Below are 27,832 nucleotides of genomic sequence, written 5' to 3'. Positions count from 1 at the left end.
TTAAAGGAGGTTTATAAACCAGACCCACAATAAATCGTCTGCCACATAATTTTATTTAATCTTTATACACATGGAACATCCCTCTGTATATACACATCAGCTTTTATACACATATATAATTTTTTTATACATTTTTTCAGATTTTGAGAGGGGTGTCTGGTTATAGATACACATAGTAAATTTTAGTAAATGTAAAATAACCTGTAAGAATTGTCAAAAGAAGAAAAAAAAAAAAAAGTTAAAAACACTACATAAAATCCATACATTTCAACAGAACAAGCAAAAAGGTTGGGGGTTCCGAACCTGTACAAAACCATTAAAATTTGCCCCTTAAAAAGGTTTGTCTTCAACTTTTACCACGCAAACTGAAAATAATGAGGCCAGCTAGTGGCCACTTAAAAAAAAAAAAAAATATATATATATATATAATAATAAACGACATGCAAAAAGATGTGTAAACCTGAATGAGTTCCTAATCGAACGTATTGCTGGAAAATGATCTCTCAGCGTCTTTTGTAAAACATCAAGGCCTCCTGGCAGTAGAGCGCTCATATTGAATAAACATGAAATGGATCTACAACATCTTTCAAATATTTCAGAACCTATGTCGAGTTCCAGTTTAAAATACACCATCATCAACGGTGGCTTCTAGAATTCGGATATGTCAGAAATGGTGGAAAACAGGAAGTGATCGTGTGTAAGGCCCTTGAGGAACGTCACAAGACGGTGGGTGTGGGTACAAATACACAAGCTGAAATTATTATGATCCAAAAAAGGCTGAGAATACAAGTATGGCGTTAGTTAAAAACAATAGCCGGCTTATATATATATATATATATATATATATATATATATATATAAAAAAGAAACCAAAACAAAACATTGTGGGGTGCTAAATGCAAAGGACAACTGGCAGTTGACATAGCGACAACTGCCATTATTTTGTATTTGAGTAAGTTGAATTTTGGTAGGTTGTTGTGGGTGGCACTGCTTTAAGTGTGTGCCCAGCCAAAACCTTACATTTTCTAGGTAGACTGGTAAAGGACTAAAGCCCCTGCTATCCAGGGCTCAGTTACAGAGATTACACCTTACTTCCTGTTCTGGTGACAACTGTTTCTACAGAGCAAAAATGAGAGAAAATCTTCAAAAGCAACACAGACAAAAAAAGAAGCTTTTTCTTACCAAAATAGGGGAGGGATAGAACCCCTGTCAGTTTTTTATTGCCATCTGTGCCTCTATTGCAGATTTACCCTAACTTCCTGTCTGGTGAAATCGTCAAAGACGGTTAGAACTCTTTTACATGGGATTGTTTTGTCAGCAGCAGTTGACCCATGGTGACCCAAAATGGAGCTTGGAGTGTCGTTATAAGCACTCACTTGATGCAATCTATGTGCATGGGGAACACCTCACTCCCGACCCGGCCTCAGCAGGCTCTTCCCCACAGACCAAGCTTCCAACGTGTTTCGCCCTTCCCACTGGAGCTTAGTCATAGAAGAGTGGCTGACCCATGGTTAGCAGGCATTTAAGAGGCAATATGGCACCTCCAGCATGCACTGACTGCAAGGACATGCCACTGTGAAAGGGTCCTTAGTGGGAAGGAAATCCCTCTAACAGAGCCTCTGATCGCAGCAAAAATCTGCCAGGGGTTGTAAATCTCTCCCACTCCATCTTAAACTAACGGAAAAGGTTAAGGCTGGACATACACTTTATTAGATAAGGCCGAAGGCTTCATTATGAAAGTCTATGAAAGGTGAATCATCTGTTTTACCCATAGCAACAGTATTCCTTCATTTAAGATGCTTAGAAAAAGAAAAAAAAAATCTGATTGGCTGTCCTGCATACCACACAGTCCTCGTTTCAGATGATTTTATACATACATGAGGCCTAACTTATTGTTCCTGCAGCCTATATAATTATACTGTGACAGCATTACAATGACTGTGTACAGTGAGTGGTGTAGAAGATATGTGATATGTTATTGGAGGTGTACGTAGCGATGGATAATGATTCTGACACGCAGGTGTGCCAAGGCATGTGGAATGTCTGTGCACAGTATTGAAGTAAAGACGAGTGTTGGTTGGACTACAGAAGAAAACGTGTGCAAACATTAATGCCAGTGCGCACAGCTTCACATACATGCTCCTATCAGCACATGAGCGTAAATGTACACACTGAGCGATCAGCTGGCTGAAATTAGCCGAAGGTTTCCTGGGATGCATACACCATGTAGAGGAAGCCATCCTCATCCTTCTCCTGTTCATAGATGTCCAAGATGGCGGTGGAGACACTAACCATGCTCCTTTGGTTCACCAACAGGAAGAAAGCTTGGGTTGGGTTCAGCTGCAGTCGACGTCTAGATTAGGGAAAGATTAGACCAAATTAATTAAATACTTTTTTCAAGCTTACTTAAAGTGTTACTAAACCCATCACCCTGCATTCACTATAGCTGGTCTCCTATAGCAGTGGTCTACAGCAGTGGTCAACTACGGCCCTGGGGCCAGATGTGACCCTTTGCCTGCTTTTTATCTGGCCCTTGGGATCTTATTCCCCCCCACTGTCAGCAACAGTGGGGCATAGTTCCTGCCACTGACAACAGGGCCCTATTACTCCTACTGATACCAATGATAGGGCACTATTCCACCCACTGACACCAATGATGGGGCACTATTCCTCTCACTCACACCAATGATGGGGCACTATTCCTCCCACTCACACCAATGATGGGGCACTATTCCTCCCACTCACACCAATGATGGGGCACTATTCCTCCCACTGATACCAATGATGGGGCACTATTCCTCCCACTGATACCAATGATGGGGCACTATTCCACCCACTCACACCAATGATGGGGCACTATTATACCCACTGACACCAATGATGGGACACTATTCCTCCCACTGACACCAATGATGGGGCACTATTCCTCCCACTGATACCAATGATGGGGCACTATTCCTCCCACTCACACCAATGATGGGGCACTATTCCTCCCACTGATACCAATGATGGGGCACTATTCCTCCCACGGATACCAATGATGGGGCTCTATTCCTCCCACGGATACCAATAATGGGGCTCTATTCCACCCACTGACACCAATGATGGGGCACTATTCCTCCCACTCACACCAATGATGGGGCACTATTCCTCCCACTCACACCAATGATGGGATACTATTACACCCACTGACACCAATGATGGGATACTATTACACCCACTGACACCAATGATGGGATACTATTACACCCACTGACACCAATGATGGGGCACTATTCCTCCCACTCACACCAATGATGGAATACTATTACTCCTACTGGGGCACTATTCCTCCCACTGATACCAATGATGGGGCACTATTCCTCCCACTGATACCAATGATGGGGCACCATTCCTCCCACTGATACCAATGATGGGGCACCATTCCTCCCATTGATACCAATGATGGGAAACTATTCCCCCCTAATACCATGTTCTGCTCCTGATGGTCACAGTCCGGCCCTCCTAAAGTTTGAAGGACAGTGAGCTGGCCCTTTGTTTAGAAAGTTTGGATATCTCTGTCCTACAGTACACACAATATGGAAAGGCAATTATTTTACTAAATAGAAACTGCTAAATACCTTTTCTCATTGGCAGTATATAGCAGTCGTCTATCAATGTCCAGCAGAGCACTGGTAAAAGCTTGTAGGAGGAGTTTTCATTCTGCTCTGACTGTCCTATGAGGCTTCATAACCCCTGACCCTCTCTCTAGACTGTGCTGATTGGCCCTGTGCTGATCACATGCACCCTCCCAAAGACTAAAAAAAAAAAAACCCTCTAGCCATATACACTGAAATGTGCAGAGTGACTCCTAGAGCTCTGTTCACTCAGCAGATTGATTGGGGACAGTAGAAGTAGGAGAGGATCCGAGAAGACAGGATCAAACAGCCTTTTTAAACAATGTGGAGGATTAGCCCTTTGTTATACACAGCGAGTATAACAAGCATTCTTTACTGCATATACAGACTGATTTTACTGTTGTGGGTTTTGCAACTCCTAGCAAATGTTGTATGCACATTTTTTAAATACTTTTTCCTGTTTTATTAGTTATATTTATTTTTGGTTTTTACAGGACCTAGTTTTGCGGTTTCCTCTTCAATTTGGTTCCTGTTCGTGCACATATTGAACCCCCATGGGAGGATACTTATTTCGTAGTGTGTATAATCTGATCTCTCTTTCTCTTTAGACCTATTTCATATGACAGCTGTACATTAGTCTCTACACAGTCTTTTTGTCTGGAGCTTGCCACCAGCAAGTAGTAAAAATGTAATATTAATACGCAACATTTTACATTTATCTAACTGAAAATAAATATTTTTATTAATGAAATAAATACAACAACAGAAACCCTCAAAAAACCCTAAACTCTTGCTAACTATTGAAAGACATAAGAAGTACATCCTAGAGTTCTTCCTGTTAGGTGAACACCCTTATCAATTTGAAAGCTGATCTATGTAGCAAGATCACGTCAGTATTATCAATGCTTGTTAAAATGTAAATGAAATACACTATACAAGATACACTGTAGCTACTGCTAATAACAATGGACTTTTATAAATAATAAAATTTAAGAACAGGAGCTAATATTTAAAAGCATCATTTATTTTCCATAAGTAAAAATTATTGCAGATTTAGTCCTGAAAATGGCATTGAAGCTCAACTGTTTTACAGATGTATGCATGTGATTTAATTAATAAAGACCACATTTTCTTGATCTTCCCGGGTGCCAACTTTTTTCTCCAGTGGATTTTGTCTTACAGAGGCATTGGACGCCTCATAGCCTGAGCACCAGGTTTGGACTGAGAAGGCGGTAGCTCTATTACACCTGTTTCCACTTTTTTCAAATGTGTTTAGGTGCGTGATGTGTAAATTTCATGTTTCCTTATTAAAATTGGCTCACAATATCCTGGTTACCTTAGCTGACTTCATACCAAAGGAATGTCATTACCAACTGGCCAAGGAGTCAATTCACTAAGAGATAAATACCGCAAGAATTCTGAGTTAAAATAATTAATGCGATATTTCAAAAGTAGTCATTTAATTAAAAAAAAAAAAAAAAAAAAGCGTTACTTATCGAATGCATTAAATATTTATGTTTTGCAATATTTAGCGCTTACATTTTGCGTTATTTTTGGTGTTTTTTCACTTTTTTTTTTTTTTGGCAGGCTAAAAGTGCACCAAAAGGTACACAGCAATTATGTGAAACTATGAAAACATTGTAGTGTGCTTTCATTTACAAAATGATCTCCCTCTGATGAAATGTTACTATTTATTTTCATACCTGAGCTCAGAGGAGAACATTTTCACATTGATACATTGTATACTTTTCACTTTCTGGCCAGTGCAGAGTTCCTTTAATTGTTATTTTGTAAATTTCTAAAATACCGCCAGCAAGAACCTGGTGATAAATAACAAATGCGTGTTCTTTAAACTGCTTGCCCGCTGCTCTATAGTAGAAGAACTGCTACAGGGTGGCGGGGCTACGTAAAACCACGTGTATATATACACACCTGAGTTGCATTTCCGGACGGGGGCGCACGCCCTGCATAGCAGAGAAATACACTGCAGCATGTTTCCCTAGTAAGACCCACACAGCACATCATGTAAAACAGCACAGTTAACCTTTTGATTGCCCCAAATGTTAACCCCTTCCTGCCCAGTATTTTTAAACATATTCTTCAGATTTTTTTTAACATATAAAAAAGTAATTTTAACATATATTTGTAAATGCATTCCAAAAATATAGATTTTTATAGACATACAGTATATTTGAAATGTATTTTTAAAAATATTTTTCATATATTTTGCAATAAAAAACGCATTTCAACATGCTGTATATATATATATATATATATATATATATATATATATATATAGTATATTAAATTGAAAATTGTAGTATTTTAAATATATGGCAATATATTTGGGAAGAATATTTTTAAAATATAGTTTTCTTCCATATGGGTATATTTTCTAATATTATTACATTTGTTATCTGTAGCTGTCATTATTTTATTAAATGTTATACCTACAAGTGATCTCTCTTTGCACATCTCGAATATAACCCCAAAAACATAAAACAATCACATAACAGTGTGATAAAACAGCGATAAAACAGCGCCACAAAGGTTTTGGTGTTCATTCAATTCATTGGCAAGAATATTAATTTATTCTGGCCATTGAAAATGAATGCTCAACTGCTAAACGTAAGCGTGTTTAGCCGCGTCAGATGTTTAGCGGCAAAACGCTCCTCTCCTGAATGGGCTGACCCTGGGTTTTTTCTCTTCCTCTAAACACCTATGTGTGCATGGTTACACATATCGAGTGGCGTTTATAGGAAGAAAAAAAACCATAAGTCAAACGCCCTTAAAAGTGGTGTTTTTGACTCCTAGCATGCTTGAGGTCTTAAGTGTTGCCCCCCTTAGGCAATTCCATATCCCATGGATAAGACAAACAAATGCTCCTCCATGCAGCTGTGGGGACATCTCCGCAGAAATTGCTGCCCCACACAATACCCCTTTGCTCTGCCGTTTGCAGGACATTACAATTGTGTAACACCTAGCGTTTGATCCTAGACGTTCATACGGATTGCATACACATTGCGCTCTCTCTGTCTCTAGCTGCAGTGGCTAAACTCAGCTAGAGAGCACACATTGCGCATGCACACAGTTTGAATGGCCCGGAGTGGCCGACATGGAGCACAGAATTGTAGCACCCAGCCCCTCCTACAAAACGATAGGGCAGAGGAGGATGGAGGGCTCAGTGGTTTTTGGACACAGCCACCCACAGTTGCATGTGAAGCAGCACAGTGACTAAATGGTTAGCACTTCTGCCTGGCAGTAAGTACTAGGGTCGTTGGTTTTAATCCCAAGCACGGCACCACCTGCCTGGAGTTTGCATGTTCTCCCTGTGCCTGTGTGGGTTTCCTCCGGGTACTCCAGTTTCCTCCAACACTCCAAAGACATGCTGGTAGGTTAATTGGATCCTGTCTAAACTGGCCCTAATATTTGTATGTAAGTTAGGGACCTTAGATTGTACACCCCTTGAGGGTTAGGGACTGATGTGAATGTGCAATATATATGTAAAGTGCTGCATAAATTGACGGCACTATATAAGTACCTGAAATAATTTTTAAAAATGTGTAATGGGAGCAGGAACAGCATTTGAAAAAGAAATGCTGGTATGTTCTATTCAGGGGATATGGAATTCCTTATGGGGCTTTTTGAAAAATGTTGCTGAAGGTGAACTTACACTTTAAATGAGAAACATCTGTACTGAGTATAGTCACAATTATTTATATAGTGAGAAGTTCTGTGACAAACCCTGGATATAATACATCTCGGTGGTGACATTAGGCTGTGTTGTTATATAGAATATTTTTCGTGGTTACCTGATGATTTTCACCAGCTCGCTCATATTTACATGATCCGGGACCAAGAATTTGGTTTTGTCCAACACGGGAAGCTGTTTTTCTCCCTTATATCGCTCGATGATGACCTAGAACAGAGGAGAAGCTGTGTCACCGTATCAGTGGCTGGACGTGTTTTGGATGACATCATTCTGTTCGAACATTTCACGTACAGCTAGCAAACCATCTTTCCTGGAAGTGGCTACAAAAGTTTTATACTGTAAGCGGTAGACTGAGTGCTTTTGGTTTTGAAACCTCAGATCAGAACATTTGTGCCGATTGCCCTGCAATGTTATTGTAATGTGCATGTAAAGCAAAAAAAAATTTTTTTTGGTTATTGGGTTATTTTTTTTTTCTCTGGGTCCCGCTAGAGGGGGATTTTTTGCAGATTCAAATGACAAATCAAATTGTTTGTGGCAAGGTAAGGGTCCCCCTGTGGTCTCAGCTGCCATTCTGTCAACTGTCTGGCCTCAAGCAGGTCACACATGCTGCCTTCCAGCAACTTAAGCAGCCCATGAATGATGCAATTTTCTTTCCACTTGTGGTGGAAAGACAAAAAAACAAAAAACAAAAACGCTCAATTTCCCCATTAACACAGTCAGTGTTGATGAGGGAATCCCTCCCACATTGCTATATATTTCTGCTGGTAAAAAACAATGATCACTGCCGGCAGGCTATAGCAATTGCATTTAAAAACCAGCACTGACATATAGGGGTTTATTTACTAAAGCTGGAGAGTGCAAAATCAGACTCACTTCTGCATAGAAACCAATCAGCTTCCAGGTTTCATTGCCAAAGCTTCACTGAACAAGCTGAAGTTAGAAGCTGATTGGTTTCTATGCAGAAGGGAGTCCGATTTTGGACTCTCCAGCTTTAGTAAATAAACCCCATAGTGACAGTTGGTATGGTGATAGTTGGTAAGCTAGATTGTAAGCTCGAAAGAGCAGGGCCCTCGATCCCCTCATGTTTTGCATTGTATTGGTATTGTTCTGTCACATGTTCTGTCCCCCTTTGTAATGTACAGCGCTGAGCGAACTATTGGCACTTTATAAATACTGTATAATAATAATAATAATTAGCTCCTGTCTAAATTGGCCCTAGTATGTGCATGTTTGAATGTGAGTTAGGGACCTTAGACTGTACACCCCTTGAGGGTTAGGGACTGATGTGAATGTACAATATATGTATGTAAAGTGCTGCGTAAATTGACGGCGCTATATAAGTACCTGAAATAAATAAATAAATGTCGAAGACTTTTCAGCCAGCCCAGGTCCTGCACTCAGCAGTCATTGGTAACATGGGTGGCAGGAGGGGTAGATATTAACCCTTTTCTTTGCAGGTTTGGTTTTGGGATTTACAAACAGTGACAGGGATTCTTTAACATATTTTGTTTACTTACAGGGATTTTATTGGGATGTTGCTCGCGGATCTGATGAACTTCTGCACATCTTTCAGCTAAAAGAAAAGAGACAAACATTGGCAAATGTACAAATAGTGGAGCAGAAAATACACACAATAGGAACAAAGGGAAATCCTAACTGGTAACTGGAACGCAGAAGTAGAGCAGCATTTTCACCATTAGAGGGCGATGTTGGAGACAGAGAAATGCCCCTCACTGAGCTGAATTAAGGACTCACCTTCCAGGATGGGGGGCAGTAGGATGTTCTCAAAGCCAGGAGGCTGCAGGCAGCAAGAACTATCTTCAAATGTAGGCTGACTCTTACATTTACGGCTGGTTCACACTATGGAAACACAGGTCAGATGCATTCCGGATGCGTTTTTGTATGCGTGTTTTTGATGCGTTTTTGACGCATTCCAGTGCGTTTTTTCATGCATTCCAGTTCATTTTTTCCCCTCTCACTTTTTCTTCAATTCAAATAGGAACATTTGCATTCCAGTGCATTTTTTATGTGTTTTACCGCATTCCAGTACAGTTCTGTGCAGAAAAAAAATGCACCCTGTTCTACTTTTTTTCTGCAACTGGAATGCACTGGAACTGCAAACACTGGTGTGAACTATGACATTGACAACCATATAACCTACTTTGTGTGTTTTGTATGCAGAAAAAAAGCAACTGAAAACGCATGTAGTGCGAACTGACTCTTAGGGGTGCATTTATAAAAAATGTGCAGAACTATTCGTCCTGTTAAACTGCATATACATTCATTCTATGAGAATGGAGTGTTGCTTTTTTTTTCTCCAGGTCAAATGTTATTCATTCAAAATAGAGTGAATCAGGAAAATACCACATTATGACCATTAGACAGCGCAGACACTCATCAGGAATACTTATTTCCTACAACTGTCAGCTCCATCTAGTGGCCACAGTGCAGCATTTTCCAAAACCACATGATCTACATAGATTAAGGGCGCATGTACACTGCAGCTGATAAACTGATATGCTGATAAACAGCATTTTTTTCAGCAGCCCCTGAACTCACCCTAATGTTTTCCTATGTGTCCATGTACACATCTTCGTTTACAGGCATTTGAGTTCACAGTCGTTTTTTTGAACGCACCAAACTTGCATTCAGCAGTCGATTTTATCAGGGTTTCAAACGCAAAACGCTTGTAAATGTGGCAAATCGCGTTTATAAGCGTTTGCAATTTTTTTTTAACTCTTCCAGTTCCCGATGCTGTCCAGAGCCTTTTTTCATCATGAAAAATGCATGCAAAGTGTTTTCAAGGTGCTCAGATGGACAAAACACTGAACACAGGATGTTCCTACCAAGCTTGTCACACATTGTAATGACCAATTCACACCTCAGGCCTCTCCCACCCTTGGAAACAAAAGATATGTTAATGATCATTCACACCTCAAATTCCTCAGGAAGACCCCCTGCCAGGTGACCTTAATGACTCCCTCCACCAGACACCTTGCCACCCTTGGAAACAAAAGAAATGTTAATGAGCAACTCATACCTAGCTAATATCAACACATACTGCTGTCTCTGCTTCTACTCTCTGCATTTCCCTGAAACAGTTAATAATTTACCACTTTTCAGTGCATTCTGGGCATTTGGGAGGATCTCCTGTGCTTATCTTTAAAAAAATGCTTCTAAACGCAAACGCGCAAAAACGCAATATGCAAACGCGGCTAAACAGACGTTATTTAACCTACGTTTTCCAGCAGTCAGTTTCCATCGTTCAGAAGTGTCCTGTGTACATTGGGCCTAAAGCAGGCTCAATTCAAGTGTGCATAAAAACAAACAAACGACTCTAGTGCGGGGGTCTCCAAACTTTGTAAGCAAAGGTCCAGTTTACAGTCCTTCAGACTTTAGGGGGGCTGGACTGTGACCAATGGGAATAGAAAATGCCCCGACATCAGAGCCCCATCATTGGTTTTGATGAGAGGAACAGTGCCCCATTGTTGATATCCAAGAGAAGAATGGTGCCCCATTGATGGTGTCAGTAGGGGAGATGGTGCTCCTTCATTGGTGACGGCTGGTGAAATAGTGCCCCAAGGCCATATAAAGGCAAAGGGCCATATCTGGCCCCCGGGCCGCAGTTTGGAGACCACTGTTCTACTGCATCAATCTCTGTGCAGAATCTTGTACCTGCAATCACAGTGCACAGCCTGCAGATTCTGGCTGTACTGGGTTCAAAACGCAAACTAAGGGCTGTTTTTTTTCTATTATAATAATTATTTATTAAATGTAATACAACGCAGTACAAAAAAAAGAAAAAATATATACTGCATTGTGGCTGCTAGATGGCGATAGGAAATAAGTATTTATTTCCTATGATCATCAGCTCCATCTATTGCTATAATATGGTATTTTCACCATTCACTCTATTCATTTGAATAACATGCGACTTGTAGAAAAAGTAGCCTAATAACATTTGATTTTGTCCCCATTTGCACATAACGAATGTACATGAAGTTTCACTAAATACACCAAATGGTTTCTAAACTCAAAAGTTAATATATCTCAGCTTACCAGAAACAAAAAAACACCAGAATGCCTAAAAACAAAGAATTTTTTGTGTAAAAGTCCTTTGTAAATTTTTTTAATTTTTTTTTTTTTCACTAAGGCACACCCAAGCACTTAAAACCCTTCCAAAAAATGTTAAGTCTGCCCCACCCCCACACACGTCAGTGCACACATCGGGCATACCTACATATGAACACGTTGCTGGCACCACAGGTTACATATCACCGTGCACTCCGCAATGACAGCAATCATTTCAGGGCCATTGTGCATATTTAAAGCAAACCTATACTTGTAATATGGTGTCCTGGAGCTCCCCGTCAGCTGGCTTCAGGGTAGCGATAGCCAGCCACTTTCATTGGCCGGGCTGAGATGACATCACTCCTGCGCATGCGTGGGAGTTCAGTTACCTTGGCATTGCTGAATTTGTACAATGAGCTGCCCATTGGCCGGGCCGAGATGACATCACTCCTGCGCATGCGTGGGAGTTCAGTCACCTTGGCATTGCTGAATTTGTACAATGAGCTGCCCATGTGCAGCTCACTGCACAGGGGCGAACAGGAAGTGTTACTAAACCCCGGACCCTGCATTCACAATATCTGGTCTCCCCGGACCCTGCATTCACTATATCTAGTCTCCCAGGACCCTGCATTTACTATATCTGGTCTCCCCGGACCCTGCATTCACTATATCTGATCTCCCCGGACCCTGCATTCACTATATCTGGTCTCAGAGGACCCTGCATTCACTATATCTGGTCTCCCCGGACCCTGCATTCACTATATCTGATCTCCCACAGTACACAGAACATGGAAATGCAATTATTTTAGTAAATATAAACTGCTAAATACCTTTTCTCATCAGCAGTTAGAGCAGTCTTGTGATTTCTGTCAGTGTCCATCAGAGCACTGGTTAAAGCTTGTAGGAGGAGTTTTCATTCTCCCCTGATTGTCCTATGAGGCTGCATAACCCCTGATCCTCTGTCTGGACAGCGCTGTTTAGCCCTATGCTAATCACATGCACTGTCCCAAAGAAAAAAAAAAAAACTCTCTACCAATACACACCAAACTCAGCATGTGCAGCTTGCCCCCAAGGCTCTGTTCTATCAGTAGATGGACTGGGGACAATAGAAGAAGGGGAGGATCAGAGAAGACAGGATCAAACAGCCTTTTTAAACAATGTGGATGATTAACCCCTTAGGTTCCACAGTGATTATAACAAGCATGCTTTACTGCATATACAGACTGATTTTACTGTTGTGGGTTTAAGAACACTTTAATTTACGTCTCTTCTGCCCATTTGCACATTTTTACTTAAAAAGTTCCACTTTAATAGCTCCTATAGGTCTACAGTAGAGTTAAAGTGTTGCCTAGTGAACATCTAGGGTACCAAAGGTAGTTTCCGTTTCACGGGTGCACGCAAATTTAAGGACTGACATGGGTAGGTGTGCAAAAAAAAAAAAAAGGGGGGGGCAAAAATGGCCCTGACATTGAAAGAGTTAAATTACTCTTCAAACTAATATTGCAAATTTCACGTATAAAAAGTAAAAAAAAAATTGCCCCAGTAGAAAAGGGGTTAAAGTGTTACTAAACCCACAACAGTAAAATCATCTGTAGATGCAGTAAAGCATGCTTGTTATACTCACTGTATAACCTAGGTGATAATCCTCTGCACTGTGTAAAAAAGGCTGTTTGATCCTGTCTTCTCTGATCCTCCCCTTCTTCCAGTGCCCCCCTCTTATCTCCTGATAAAACATATCTGTGGAGTCACTCTGCTCATGCTCAGTTTGGTGTGTATTGCTAGAGATATTTTTTTTTTCTTGGGAGAGTGCCTGTTAATGAGCACAGGGCCAATCCAGACAGAGGTCAGGGGTTCTGCATCCCCCTAGAGCAGAAAGAAAACTTCTCTTACAAGCTTTAACATGTGCTCTGCTGAACACTGATAGAAGTCACAAGACTGTTCTAACTGCTGATGAGAAAAGGTATTTAGCAGTTTATATTTACTAAAATAATTGCATTTCCATGTTGTGTGTACTGTTGGAGACCGGCTATAGTGAATGCAGGATCCGGGGAGACCGGATATAGTGAATGCAGGGTCCGGGGAGACCGGCTATAGTGAACGCAGGGTCCGGGGAGATCGGCTATAGTGAACGCAGGGTCCGGGGAGACCGGCTATAGTGAACGCAGGGTCCGGGGAGACCGGCTATAGTGAACGCAGGGTCCGGGGAGACCGGCTATAGTGAACGCAGGGTCCGGGGAGACCGGCTATAGTGAACGCAGGGTCCGGGGAGACCGGCTATAGTGAACGCAGGGTCCGGGGAGACCGGCTATAGTGAACGCAGGGTCCGGGGAGACCGGCTATAGTGAACGCAGGGTCCGGGGAGACCGGCTATAGTGAACGCAGGGTCCGGGGAGACCGGCTATAGTGAACGCAGGGTCCGGGGAGACCGGCTATAGTGAACGCAGGGTCCGGGGAGACCGGATATAGTGAACGCAGGGTCCGGGGAGACCGGATATAGTGAACGCAGGGTCCGGGGAGACCGGACATAGTGAACGCAGGGTCCGGAGAGACCAGGCATAGTGAACGCAGGGTCCGGAGAGACCGGATATAGTGAATGCAGGGTCCTGGGAGACCAGATATAGTGAATGCAGGGTCCGGGGAGACTGAATATAGTGAATTCAGGGTCTGGGGAGACCGGATATAGTGAATGTATGGTCCAGGGTTTAGTAACACTTTGAGGTACTTCTAATAACTTCCTGCGGCACCACAGGCCTCTGCAATCCCCTATTAGAGCAGGACAAAGCCATACCTTGTGGTCTGTGTCCCCGCTGGCAATTTCCCCTCACTTCCTGTCTTGGCAACTGTCACAGGGACAGGATGTGAGGAGGAATCTTCACAACAATGCCTTAGACAGCAATGAAAGCAAGGCTAACTCTTCTACGATCTATAGAAAACTGAAGTGTTCTGGCTATAGATAGACTTTAATAGATGGAACGGCTCGTGTTGAACAAACAAGTGAGGAGAGCCAGAGATGAAAATAGCCTGTGAGGGGAGGAAGGGAGGAGGAGGGGGGTGTCATGTTTTTCTGGAGGAAGGACAGGCCCTGGAGGGCAGCCATGTTCTCTGTGTATAATTCAGGTGTAAACACTGCGAGGTTCTAAGAAAAACACTGAACGCCGTGTCACTGCCACACCGACTTTGGGGTCACAAATAGAACTGTCAATGTGCCGACTTCAGAATTAGGGACAGACGGCTAACCTACCTCACACAACCAATACAGACTCCTCTGACCTAAATGGGGGGCATTTGGGGTCACCACCTGCCTGGAAAAACACTGCTTTCAGGGTTCATTTACACCAGACGCAGTCAAACGCATTTTTAAATGCAGCATGAACGCATATGCAAAAAAAATAAAAATGAATGTATTTAAATTAGCACTTTAATGTGCGTTTAAAAAAGTACAGCATTTCTTCACATGTAAACATATCTTACCCTAGGTTCACACCTATGCAGGTTGTGTTTTGTGCGTTTCTGCATTACGTTTTTGCCTCATTTGTGATGCTTTTTTTTCCCATGTTTTTCAATTTTTCTTGTTGCTAGGCAGATTTTAAACGCAAAACGCATCAAAAGCGTGGCAAACACTCAGCAAATATGAAATACATGCTTTTCTGCAGCATTCCCACTGCAGTCTATAGAACCAAAATTGAAACGTTTTGCGTTCAAAAAAGTCCCTGACCCTTTCCAAAAAACGCACCGGGTGAAAACGCAGAGATGTGAACCTGTCCCATAAGAAATCATGTTAAATGGACAGTACCGCGTTTCCGCAAAATGCTGTAGAAAGAGCATAGGTGTGAACCGAGGGTTAACGTACATCAATGCACCACAAATGCATTTCAATGCAACTCAGTAAGATCGTGTCTAAACTATGCACTGCAAACATGGCAAAAACACACCACAAACATTATAAATGCATGTAAATGCCCATGTGGAACTGCACACTGAAGGTGGGGATTGAGGTGCAAATGAGCCCTTACACCATATGCAGTCAAGCGTGTTTTTAAGCCCAGGTTCACACCTGTGTGTTTTTTTTTATGCATTTTGCAGGAAAGCAGTGCATGCCATTTATCATAGTTTCCTATGGATCACGTTCACAACTATGCGTTTTTTGCGGTCGTAATTTTTTGGAAAGGTTCAGGGACTTCTTTCCAATAGACATCAATAGCACTACATATAAACCGCAAGTGCTGCACTTTGCGTGCGTTTCTGATGCGTTTTGATCTGCCCAGAAACCAGTTGGCCAAACCCCCCCCCCCAAAACGCAAAGCACATTGAAAACGCACTGCAGAAACGGGTCAAAACGCAAACTACATAGGTGTGAACCTAGCCTGAAAAGCAGTTTGATCGCATGCAAGAGAAATTAAATTTATTTAACCAATTGAGCTCCGGAAGATTTTACCTCCTAAAAGACCAAGCCATTTTTTTGCCTTTCGGCACTGTGCTACTTTGACTGGTAATTGTGTGGTCATGCAACACTGTATGCAAACAAAATTTATATAATTTTTTTCACACAAATAGAGCTTTCGTTTTGGTGGTATTTGTTCACATTTTGTTTTATTAAAATGAAAAAAAAAAAAAAATCAGACAATTTTAAACACCCCCCCCCAATATTTTCTACTTTCTGCTGTAAAAAAACTTATACAATTAAAAAAAATGTATTCTGCTATATGTCTTTGATAAAATAAATCCCAACAAGAGTATATTGGTTGGTTTGCTTGAAAGTTGTAGAGTCTACAAACTATGGTATATACATTGGAATTTTTTTTTGTTATACTACTAACGGCGGTGATCAGTGCCTTATAGTGGGACTGTGATAGTGTGGTGGGCAATCTGACACTAACTGATGCTGGGGGGAACTGGCTAACTGTCACTAAAATCATCAGTGACATTAATACAGTGATCAGTGATAATACTCTACACTGTCACTGTACTAATGACACTGGCTGTGAAGGGGTTAACATCTAGGGTGTTCAAGTTGTTACGTGTGTGCCTAACTATATGTATTATGTGTAAAGTGTGCTGTGTTTTACTAATGATCCCTTAGTTTCTCATCCCTGCAAAGCAAAAGGAGAGATGACTCCCTCTGTACAAAGCCCTGTGTTGACTGTCAACACAGAGCTCTGGGCTATACACAGCAGATCAACAGGTCCTGGCCATGAATGTCCTGGGACTTGCGGACAGGCTCCCGCTATATACAGTCACAATGGGAGTAGGTGGGCGTGTGTGTGCCCAAAACCTGGGAACAGGCAGTGTTGTACCCATACCTCGTTGCCTGTTCCCAGGTTTTGGGTGCGTGCACGTCCACATACTCCCTCTGTGATTGTACACAGTGGCAGCAGGTGGGCACGTGCACCTGAAACCTGGGAACATGCAGTGAAGTATGGGTATGTTGTTTTGCCTGTGCAGGCCACTCATTCACAAATGGTTAAAAAAAAAAAAAAATACATACATGAGAACACTGCAAATGCAAATATAAAAAAAAAATAAACAAAATCACAAAAAAAATGTCCTAAACACAACCAAAAACACTGCAAAACGTCCCAAACGCACATGCAGTACTGAACGCAGAAACTGCTGTGTAAGTAAGCCTTGAGGGCTCATACACAACAGGCCCGTTGGACTGCGCTATGTGGTATTGCCCAACACAGTCCTAACACCAACAAGGCAATCAGCCTCATGTCCTATAGTCTCAGGTCAATGCTGTAGAGTAGGGCAGGTTGATTTCTTTGCAGCTCATTACGGAGAGATGCAATGCACTGCAGCAGAGTAGAATGAAATATAATTTAGTGATAGGTCAACAAAGGTAAAACAGAAAACAGCATCACACATTGTAACAACACATCACACCAACCGTACACTACACACACCAGCAGACGTGTTTTACAGAGCATAATGTGCGTCCACTGGTGTGAATGGGCCCTTAATGTTGCCAATGCCAACACCTGTCACATATCCCAGTCTTTGAAAGAGTAGAAGGTGGCAGGCCCAGTGGCACATGATCGGGAGGCCCATCGGCTGACTCCGATGGCTGACTGGCAGGCTTCCTGATGATGTCACACACAAACATGGGATGTGGGACTCGAGAAGAGGATCTTGGCAGGACAACGATGGATCTACTGGGTGGGTGAGTATCTGAATTGTGTAGAACCCAACACAGGTAAACAGGGGTTAAAAAAAAAAAAAACAAAAAAAAAACAAAAAAAAAAGGAGGGTTAGGAAGGTGAAGATCCCCTTTAAGGGACACAAATGTTAATCTGTAAATGCATATAACCAACTTTTCTCAATGGAGTAACCCTTCAAATACCTTTCAGGGAACCCCCTCCTGATAATTCCTAAAGCCACACCTCAATGTACTGTACAATATTGGATGGAAAGGATGCTTCTTACATTTGTGGTCATTGGGAAGAATGTCCTCCCCCACACAGCTTAAAGATCATTGGTGTCAATGGTTACTTATCTCAGGAGGGTGCTCAAGGACCTCACAGCAACCTCTGGAGGAATCCAAGGCTTCCATGGAAACCCTGGTTGAGAAAGGCCTTTTTAACCCATTCTCAATCTATTCAAACCTGAAACAAAAGCTTTGGTTGGAGGCCATCTTTGCACTATGGTCAAAGCCATTACACAAATGCCATCCAATCACTGAAATGTCAGCCTGGAAAAAATAATCTCCGGATATCATTATGTTATGGGAATGTTAAATATTCTGGAACCCATTTGAAGTCCAGACCCTCCAGCAACACACCTCTGAAGTGACGAAAATTCCTGATTCATATATAGAACCTCATAACAGACTCCTCAGTGCTGATAAACACACACACGCAAGTGAATCAAGCAATGTACTTCTACAGTCTGTAAATCAGTAACCCATGACCAGATCTCAGTGTCCTGGTTTTACCAAGAAAATCATTCCGATGTGCTCATTTTTCTGCAAGTTTCCTTGTTCTCATTTCCACGAACGAAGACGTACCAAGGGGATTGTCTCTACAGCCAGTGCTACTACACCAGAACCTCAACCTAGAGGGCCCACCAGGGTTACCACAGGAGTCAAGCTGAGAAGTTTTTACGTTCCAGGCATAAAAAAAGAAAAAAAAAAAAAAAAGACAACCCCCACCTCCAATAAACCACAATGCCCTGCAAGCCAGCTGCTACCATTGTGCACAAATATCCTACCACAATGAATTTTTGACATTATTGGGATTCAGAAGATAATGTGTCCCGAAGGTCACCAACAATGGATATTGTCTTAACTTTTGGTGTCAGAGGTGCCAGAGAACTTACCACCAACCGAGCAAGGCTTACGTGGGTACACACTATGAGAAAATCAGAAGAAAAATTCCGTACGAGGACCGAACATTCAATTTTCGTAATTGTTTACACAACTTTCAACATCCAATTTAGACTTTCCCAATTAAATTTCCAAAGGGATCAAAATATTTCTCAAATGTGAACACAATGTCCAATTTCCACTCAATATGTATGGTTTTCTTTTGAGAAAAATCAGAGACAAAAGACTGAGCTTGATCAGAAACAAACAACAATTATCTACGCTACAACGCTGCTACAAACAAAAAAAAAAAATCCTTGGATGTTCAAGAATTTTTGTACAATTTGTGCCATCCTCGAGTTCGACTTGCTGTGAAACAGAGGAAAACCAGGCGATCATAGTGTGTACAGGCCTTACACATGAAAAGAGTATGTTAAAAGCAGTATCTGGAGGGCCAATCTAACTAAATGTGATATTTTAGTTGCAGGTGAAACACAATGGTCTGAGTCAACCCTTGGCTTCTTGTAGGTCTACCCCAACAGGGAGATATACCAAAATTAAAACCTGTGCAGCTGTCTACTGGGGAATGTTGACCCTTCCTTTGTTCTAGCTCTTGCTGTTACATCCTCTAAAACATACACTCACCAGCCACTTTATTAGGCACACCTGTTCAATTGCTTGATAACACAAATTGCTAATCAGCCAATCACATGGCAGCAACTCAATGCATTTAGGCATCTAGACGTAGTGAAGACAACTTGCTGAAGTTCCAACTGAGCATCAAAATGGGGAGGAAAGAGGATTTAAGTGACTTTGCGGTCCAAAAAAAGAGAAAATATCCAGTGAGTGGCAGTTGTGTGGATGAAAATGGCTTGTTGATGTCAGAGGAGAATGAGCAGACTGGTTCAAGATAATAGAAAGGCAACAGTAACTCAAATAACTGCTTGTTACAACCAAGGTATGTGGAATACCATCTCTGAATGCACAACACCTCAAACCTTAAAGCAGATGGGCTACAGCAGCAGAAGACCACACCGGGTGCCACTCCTGTCAACTAAGAACAGGAGGCTACAATTTGCACAGGCTAACCAAAATTGGACAACAGAAGATTGGAAAAATGTTGCCTGGTCTGATGAGTCTCGATTTCCCTTGAGATGGTTGTGCGTGAAAATCCTAGTAGATCAGCAGTTTTTGAAATACTCAGACCAGCCTGTCTGACACCAACAACCATGCCACATTCAAATTCTGATTGGCTGATTAGCAATTTGTGTTACCAAGCATCTGAACAGATGTACCTAATAAAGTGGCCGGTGAGTGTATAACATGAAACTTTAGCTATAAGTGGAGCCTCATGGCCTAAGTCAGCCCCTGGCTTTTCATAGGTCTTAGATACCTCAAAAGGTAGATCTACTATAATACCTAATCATGCAGCTGGCTACCAGGATGTTTTGAGTGTTCCTTTGTCCGTTCCAGCTCCTGCTGTTATAGTCACTAAATTATAAATATACCCTGATAGTTTAGTTATAGATGAAGCTTTGTGGACTGAGTTAGCCCTTGGTTTCTTGAAGGTCTTGGATACCCCCAATAGGGTTATCTACCAAAAACTTTCCAACCATGCAGCTGTCTACCAGAAAATTTTGAGTGTTCCGTTGTGTGTTCCAGTTCCTGCTGTTACATTTTATAAAATGTAATTATACCCTGATATTTTAGTTATAGAGGAAACCCAATGGACTGAGTCAGCCTTGGCTTCTCATAGGTCTTAGATACCTCAAAAGGGAGATCTACCATAATTCCTAATCATGCTGCTGACTACTAGGAAGTTCTGAGTGTTCCTTTGTCTGTTCCAGCTCCTGCTGTTATATTCACCAAATTATAAATATACCCTGATAGTTTAGTTATAGATGAAGCTTTGTGGACTTAGTTAGCCCTTGGCTTCTTGAAGGTCTTGGATACCCCAAATAGGGTTATCTACCAAACTTTCCAACCAAGCAGCTGTCTACCAGAAAATTTTGAGCATTCCGTTATCTGTTCCAGTTCCTGCTGTTACATTTTATAAAATATAATTATACCCTGATATTTTAGTTATAGAGGAAGCCTAATGGACTGAGTCAGCCTTGGCTTCTCATAGGTCTTAGATATCTCAAAAGGGAGATCTACCATAATTCTTAATCATGCAGATGACTACCAGGAAATTTTGAGTGTTCCTTTGTCTGTTCCAGTTACTGCTGTTACATTTTATAAAATATAATATTAAATATAATATATACATTTATAAAATATAATATTATACCCTGATCTTTTAGTTATAGAGGAAGCCCAATGGACTGAGTCAGCCTTGGCTTCTTAAAGATCTTGAAACCTCAGAGAGATCTACCATAATTCCTAATCATGCAGCTGGCTACAAGGAAGTTTTGAGTGTTCCTTTGTTCCAGTTCCTGCTGTTACATTTTATTAAATATAATATATACATTTATAAAATATAATATTAAAATATAATATAAAATATAATATTATACCCTGATATTTTAGTTATAGAGGAAGCCTAATGGGCTGAGTCAGCCTTGGCTTCTTAAAGATCTTGAAACCTCAGAGAGATCTACCATAATTCCTGACTCGGCTGCTGTCTACCAGGGGATTTTGAGTGTTTCTTTGTTTCGTTACAAATGCTACACTATCTGAAATATATAGTAAAAAAAAAACAAAAAACACAACAACAAGGAGAGTGGGAGCCCCTCATAATGGCCATAACAGTTGCAAAGACCCAGGAACTCTCAAAGAAACACCTCCCAAGAACTAAAATATCAGTTTTAGCTGGTCCGACTTAAAACATCCAAACTTTTTGCACTGCCCAGAGTTCCACTTCAACTATTTACAAGCACTGACCCTGACAGATATCGAAGTAGCATTGAAGATCCAGAACTGCATGCCAGGTGGCTTTCTCACTGGGTTCCTGGTACTGGAAATGTACACATGTATTCAATCTAAACTAATCTAACCGCTTTAGATTCCAGAACTGATGAATCACAGGAAATACAAGAGTACAGCAATGTGACAAGGAAATAAACACCACGTGACGGGGACACCTGTTATTAGCCATCACCTGCTGGGTGAAAACATTCTAGCCTTCAGTACATTTATCACACAGCTCACAATCATTAACCCCAACACTGTAATTATGCTGATTGTCAGTAAATACAAAAGGCTGAATGACGAGTTCTATATAGGAGCAGATGGTCAGGAGATCATTAGAAGGGGACGATTTTCTACCAGTGATCGTTCTGATGGCAGATTATGAGGACCGGATTAGACAGAGCTGGTTTTCTATGCAGTACCCAGTGATCCCATGTAGAGGACATAGATTAAATATTGCATTTTCTGTGTTCTCCATCATTTCTATATAATCCAGAAACCTCCTGGTTGTAAATCCATGGTGGATTAGAAGGCCTCATGCATATGGACAGCGAGAGGCTGAAAATATGCTGGGAGTAAAGTTCCAGCCGTTTTTCGGTTCCCTGGGAGCTGCATACAGCCTGCTATACAAGTGAATGGCTATACGTTTGGTAACACTGAAGCTTCTGTGCATCGGCGTTCACACACGCATGCGCATAAAATGTATTTCAACATTCAGGAAAGACATCTTACGCACATACAAAGGTAAATGCTGATGCTTCTGTACATTGATATTTACATGAGTGAAGCGCATACAGCTATCTCATTGTACGGTAGACTATACGCGGTACGTGCGGGAGAACCCCCGGAACGTTCCAGCCAGCATTCTTTCACCCCATCGCCAGTGTAATCTAGGCAGTAGACCTTAGCCTAGGACCTTTCACATTCAAGATTACGCTCCGTTCACACTAGGAGACTCCAAAGTTGCGTGATTTTCAGTGCGACTTTGGAGTGAGACTTTGATGCAACTTGAGATTAAAAGTTGCATGAAAGTAGTACATGAACCTTTTCTGAAAGTGCAGTGACTTCAGAAGTAGTAACTGGAACGGCTGTCATAGAAAAGCATGGCAATTCACATGTCCTGCAACTTTGGGTGTCACAAGTTGGATCCAAAGTCGCAGGAGTGTGAACCGAGCCTTATACAGGCCATACATGGTTCGAATTCTGAGCGATTTTTCGTCCGAAAATTGAAACCGTCGTTCGCTCAGTAATCAGATGGTGATTTCAAAAATCGGCCGACCAAGTCATAAAGTTCACCCCATATAACAGGTGAAACTTCTGTTCCTTCCAGGTCACGGCCCATGCGCATATTCTTTTTGGAAAAATGATTGTACGATTTGACCATCATTGAGTCAAAAATCGGTAGTTTTTCAAGGATTTTCCAACATGCCCAATTGCCGAAAAGGGGAGGAACCATGAAAATCGGCCAGTGCCATTGACCCACTCACAGAGCGAAAATCGGCAGATTATTCTTCGGATGAAAAATCAGTCGAATTTTGACCCATGTATGGCCGGCATTAGTGATCCAATTATAGACTTTGTTAATTATTGTTGCAGTTAGCAACAATGGAGATTATTTTCTTTTTGAATGAAAGAACATGATGATCTTATTTATTATACAACGCAAGTATGGGTAAGCCAGGCTTGTGGTAGGTTTAAAGTTACCCTGAAAGTTCCCTACAACATGACATGTTTTATACCCACCTCTGTGGCAGCCCGTATCTCCCAACTTCTCTCCATTTCAGTGCTGCAGCCTATGTCAATCCCTTCAGCATTTGAAAGTCCAGGTAGTACTGAATGGTTGTGTCCCCAACTGCACGCCATGGTTCCTTCCTCCAACCCCTACATCAATGCTTTGTCCTCTAGGGGCCAATAGGTGGACCATAGTGAAAGGTTGGTGTTCCTTGGCATTTGGTCATAGGACAACTCAAAGCTGGATCCCTCCCTCTGTAGAAGCTGAGATCATAGGTCTGATAGTTATATGATGCCCACCATGTGTCGTTGAGTGTAGGCTTTATTCTAATAAGTGTCTGAATAGTGAAGGTTCTCTACTCAAGACCACCATTTCAACAACTTCTCATTAGTACAGTAGAGGCCCAGGGGTAAATGCCCCTTTTTTTCCCCAGTCCAGACCTCAGTTAGTCAACAAGTGCTGGCTAACCCAAGTCTAGAGATCACTTGACTGTACACTGTAAGGTTGGGATCGGACAGGGTGGGATCTCCACTCAAAATATGGTTATCTTCTGGCTGTAGACCAGGTGTGGCCCTCTAACTGTTGTGGAACTATATGTCCCATGAGGCATGGCAAAACAGTTACAAACATGACTCCCAAAGGCAGAGGCATGATGGGACTTGTAGTTCCACAATAGCTGGAGGGTCGCAGTTTTCCCACCCCTGCTGTAAACTAAGATCTGGATCATAAAGGACTATATTTTTGTATTGCTTTTTAGTGGTCCAGATTACATGAGCAGCAGTGGTGGGACAAAGCCCTTTAGCACCCATGGCAAAATGGCAAGAAGGTGCCCCCACCCATGAGTTTGCAACTACTTCAGCTGCAACAGCATAAGCTGAAAGTTCTGACCCCACCCCTGCTGCAATGCCCAAGGCAACCACCTCTTTTACCTACCCCGTAGGGAAGAATTCAGGTTTCTACACAAAAATTATCAGTGACAAAACAGGATTACACAATGCTGCTTTTTCTAGTTCAGTAATCTCTCTACAGCAACCTTTTTCATTAGAGGGGCCCCCTTACATCTGGAGTGCCCTTCAGAGTCCCCATTACTTTCAGGAGTGCCCATCAGAGTGCCCCTCCAACCTCCGTGAGTGCCCATCAGAGTACCCCTCCAACCTCCGTGAGTGCCCATCAGAGTGCCCCTCCAACATCTGGGAGTGCCCATCAGAGTGCCCCTCCAACATCTGGGAGTGCCCATCAGAGTGCCCCTCCAACATCCTGGAGTGCCCATCAAAAGTGCCCCTCCAACATCCTGGTGTACCCATCAGAGTGCCCTTCCAACATCCAGGAGTGCCCATCAGAGTGCCCTTCCAACATCCGGGAGTGCCCATCAGAGTGCCCCACCAACATCCAGGAGTGCCCATCAGAGTCCCCCGCCAACATCCGAGAGTGCCTGCCGGAGTTCCCTGCCAACATCTGAGAGTGCCCATCAGAGTCCCCCGCCAACATCCGAGAGTGCCCATCAGAGTCCCCTACCAGCATCCGGGAGTGCCTATCAGAGTTCCCCAACAACATGTCCATCAGAGTCCCCCCCCATAACAGGGCCTCCGACTAACACCCATCACAGATGGATTGTCCATCACAGTCCCCCTCCTACACTAATGCGCGCCCAGCACAGTCCCCCCCTTACATCTATGTGTGCCCATCAAAGCCCCCCTACATCTACGAATGCCCAGCAGAGTCACCCCTCAGCTTTCTAGGAAGAGTGTACCAGGTGTACCATGATCTGCTCTTGGTGTCAGAGTTTCTATTTTATGTTGTGTATATCCTGTATCTACACTGTGCTAATCACACTAATATACCATGAACTGTAAATATCATTTTTAGTTGGGGCTCCCAAGGACCAGAAAAGGGTTCCTCCAGGGTAAAGGGTTCATAAAAGCAACAACAAAGAGGGCGCACCAACCTAGTACATCACCATAGCACAGATATAGTAGATATATGTAAAACAGGTGGAGGGTTCAACGAGCCTTCTCTATAGCTTACAAAGACATTAGCAGTTGTTTCTCCTCCAGGGCTACACTACATGGACGTTTCTTCGGCAGGGCCTGTTGAGCAACCAACATTTCCCTGACCTCTGGTGACCGGCTGTAGACTTTGGAACAAGCAGAAGTACATCTGACTTGGAAAACAAGGGACTCGTGACACTCATCAACAATCAATGGGGGCTGCAGCTGTCTGCTTTCATCGCTGGTCCCTGCAACCCTAACCATAGTCCCTACCAAGACAAGATCCAGAGAAAGCTGAGGACCAACCTGGATCACATGAAGCCACCGATCACAAAGAAAGGGTTCGGCCTGGTCTGCCCCGCACTGAGAAGGAGGAATAGTCTGGCAGAGCCCCATTGTCCTCTAATCTCCTGGCTGGAGACAATGGGACTCACAGAAGGGGGTTTACTAGAGCTGGGTCTACAATAGTAGAATTTCAAACAAACAGTCGCAGTAAATCGTACAAAAATTTCAGAACATTCGCACGTCGTTCCAAAGTAGTTTAAGAGGTCTTTTGCTTTTAACATTCAATTTCCAAAGAGATGAACTTTACCGAATGAAAGCTACTGTACATACACTGTTAGAAATCCATATATTCGAGAAAAAATTGCCATCCCACGCCTTTGAATATTCCCGTCACTGTGGTCAAAAAGGAACGACAATTTCCCCCGACTAATTATTACAGAAATTAATGAACGAATGTTTATACAACAAAAATGTCAAACAAAAGTCTACTAATGTGGCCATAGAGGAGTAGAAAAACAAATGAAAATTCAACAAAAACAATTGAAACGTTTGTTCGATATCACATTCAATCCCATCAATTTTCCAGCCAACATCAACATTTTTTCCAATCAGTTTCAACATGAAATCCTTGTTTTTTTTTTCCAGTCGATTTCTTTATGATCAGAAGTGATGCAATGTAATTGCAGCAAATCGCACCTGAAGTCACATCGAATGTTTGTCTACGGTGCTGTCTTAATCGGTGCGATTTTAAGTAGCGCAATTTGAAGAACAGTTCCTGCGTGACTTTTTCACCACTTCAGTGCGATTTACCTCTCATAGACTGTAAATGAAGTGGCACTGAAATCGCAGCTGTGTCTATCAGTGCTATTTGAAGTTGCACTTTAAATGTGGTCCCATAATCGCACCACTTAGAAATCGTATTCGGAGTGACCCAGGGTTTGAAATGCATTCGTTTGGGAAAAATGTTTCCAACATGGCTGTTTTTTTTTGTTAAATAGTGGAAATCAAAGGTCGAGATTAACTATGCAAATATCGAACAATCATTCGGCCTCATACCAGATTGGTTTAGATTCCTACTCAGCTGTGGCCATAAAAAATGAAACAAAAATTGGAAAAAATACCAAATGTTCTATCGATCTAACATTCGATGACGCAACCATTGTATGGGAACTTCAATCGTTTTATGATCATTTTCAGCACTAAACATGGGGGGGGGGGGGGGCGATCGCTCTCTACTACTAGCAGTATTGCTCACGGCTTAAGCTGGTCATGAAATTTCGGGGGGGTGAAGGAAAAAAAAATTTGAACCGCTCTTTGGATCTAACATTCGATGGCCCAATAAATCTTTCAGCACTTTTCCAATCGTTTTCAAACATTAAACATTGTTTTTTTCCCCTAATCTCTAACGCTACTGAGCATTTCACTTCATTTTTTTCCTTTTACGACAATTGGCTTACTAATGATTAGAAAATCCTTAGAAAAAATAAAAATCTTTCTTTGTTCCTTTCCGATCTTGAAACAGAAATCGACTTGTTGCAGTGAGCACACTAACCATAGGAAAGTCACACCGACCCAATTGTTTTTTTGTTTTGTTCGATTTCCTACCCATGGTTAGGCTGGAGCAGCTGTGCGTGGCAGCCAATCAGCTTCCAGCTTCAGCTTGTTCAGTTTAAGCTATGAAAATAGAAGATGGATGCTGATTGGTTGCTACTTCCGACTGCTCCCTTCATTGGATCTGGCGCTGTTGCCCATGGCAACCACTCAGCGATGATGAAGGATGTATGCTAATCGGTTGCTAGGGGCAACGTCCCTGTTCCCTAGGATCCATGGTAGATCCATGATTTGTGTGCGGACAATGGAAGGCCGGCTAGCAGGGAACAATGATGGGAATAGAATCGTCCATAACATGTCAACACTCACCGAAGCTCCTCCTGTGTTTAAAAGGCCGTTCTGACGGCATCCTGAGCTCTGCCAACCCCGACTCCGCTCACACGATTCCCCGCTGACTTCTTCTACCCCCCCGATCTTCTCCTCCCGAGTCCCCCGACCAGCACCGAGCGACGATCTCCGGTACTCTGAGCTCACTCTGTGCGGATACAATGTACACAGCCGAGTGACGTCATCGGGGAGCTCGGCCGGCCTCTGCCGCCATCTGCTGGACGTTCTCCCGCACTGCTGGATTCCAGCTTTCCGTTCGGAACGGAAGGATCTCATTCT

The 27,832-nt window shown here is 42.4% G+C and overlaps 1 protein-coding gene across 1 annotated transcript; it reads right to left on the bottom strand.

Annotated features, from left to right (window-relative positions):
• Positions 1–34: 34 nt before the first annotated feature.
• MAP1LC3A (microtubule associated protein 1 light chain 3 alpha) lies at positions 35–27,704 on the bottom strand. The gene is made up of 4 exons (XM_089673293.1): positions 27,536–27,704; positions 8,847–8,902; positions 7,430–7,536; positions 35–2,353 (listed from the first exon to the last, which is right to left on the bottom strand). Exons 1-4 carry the CDS (start codon positions 27,573–27,575, stop codon positions 2,194–2,196), a joined length of 363 nt encoding a protein of 120 aa, XP_089529419.1. The 5' UTR covers positions 27,576–27,704; the 3' UTR covers positions 35–2,193.
• Between the last annotated feature and the right edge of the window lie 128 nt (positions 27,705–27,832).

This window comes from Staurois parvus, unplaced genomic scaffold (genome assembly GCF_062004578.1).
Source record: "Staurois parvus isolate SC_StPar_1 unplaced genomic scaffold, SC_StPar_1.0 ptg000137l, whole genome shotgun sequence".
NCBI classification, from domain to species: Eukaryota; Metazoa; Chordata; class Amphibia; order Anura; family Ranidae; genus Staurois; species Staurois parvus.
This window is presented reverse-complemented; position numbering and strand designations above follow the sequence as displayed.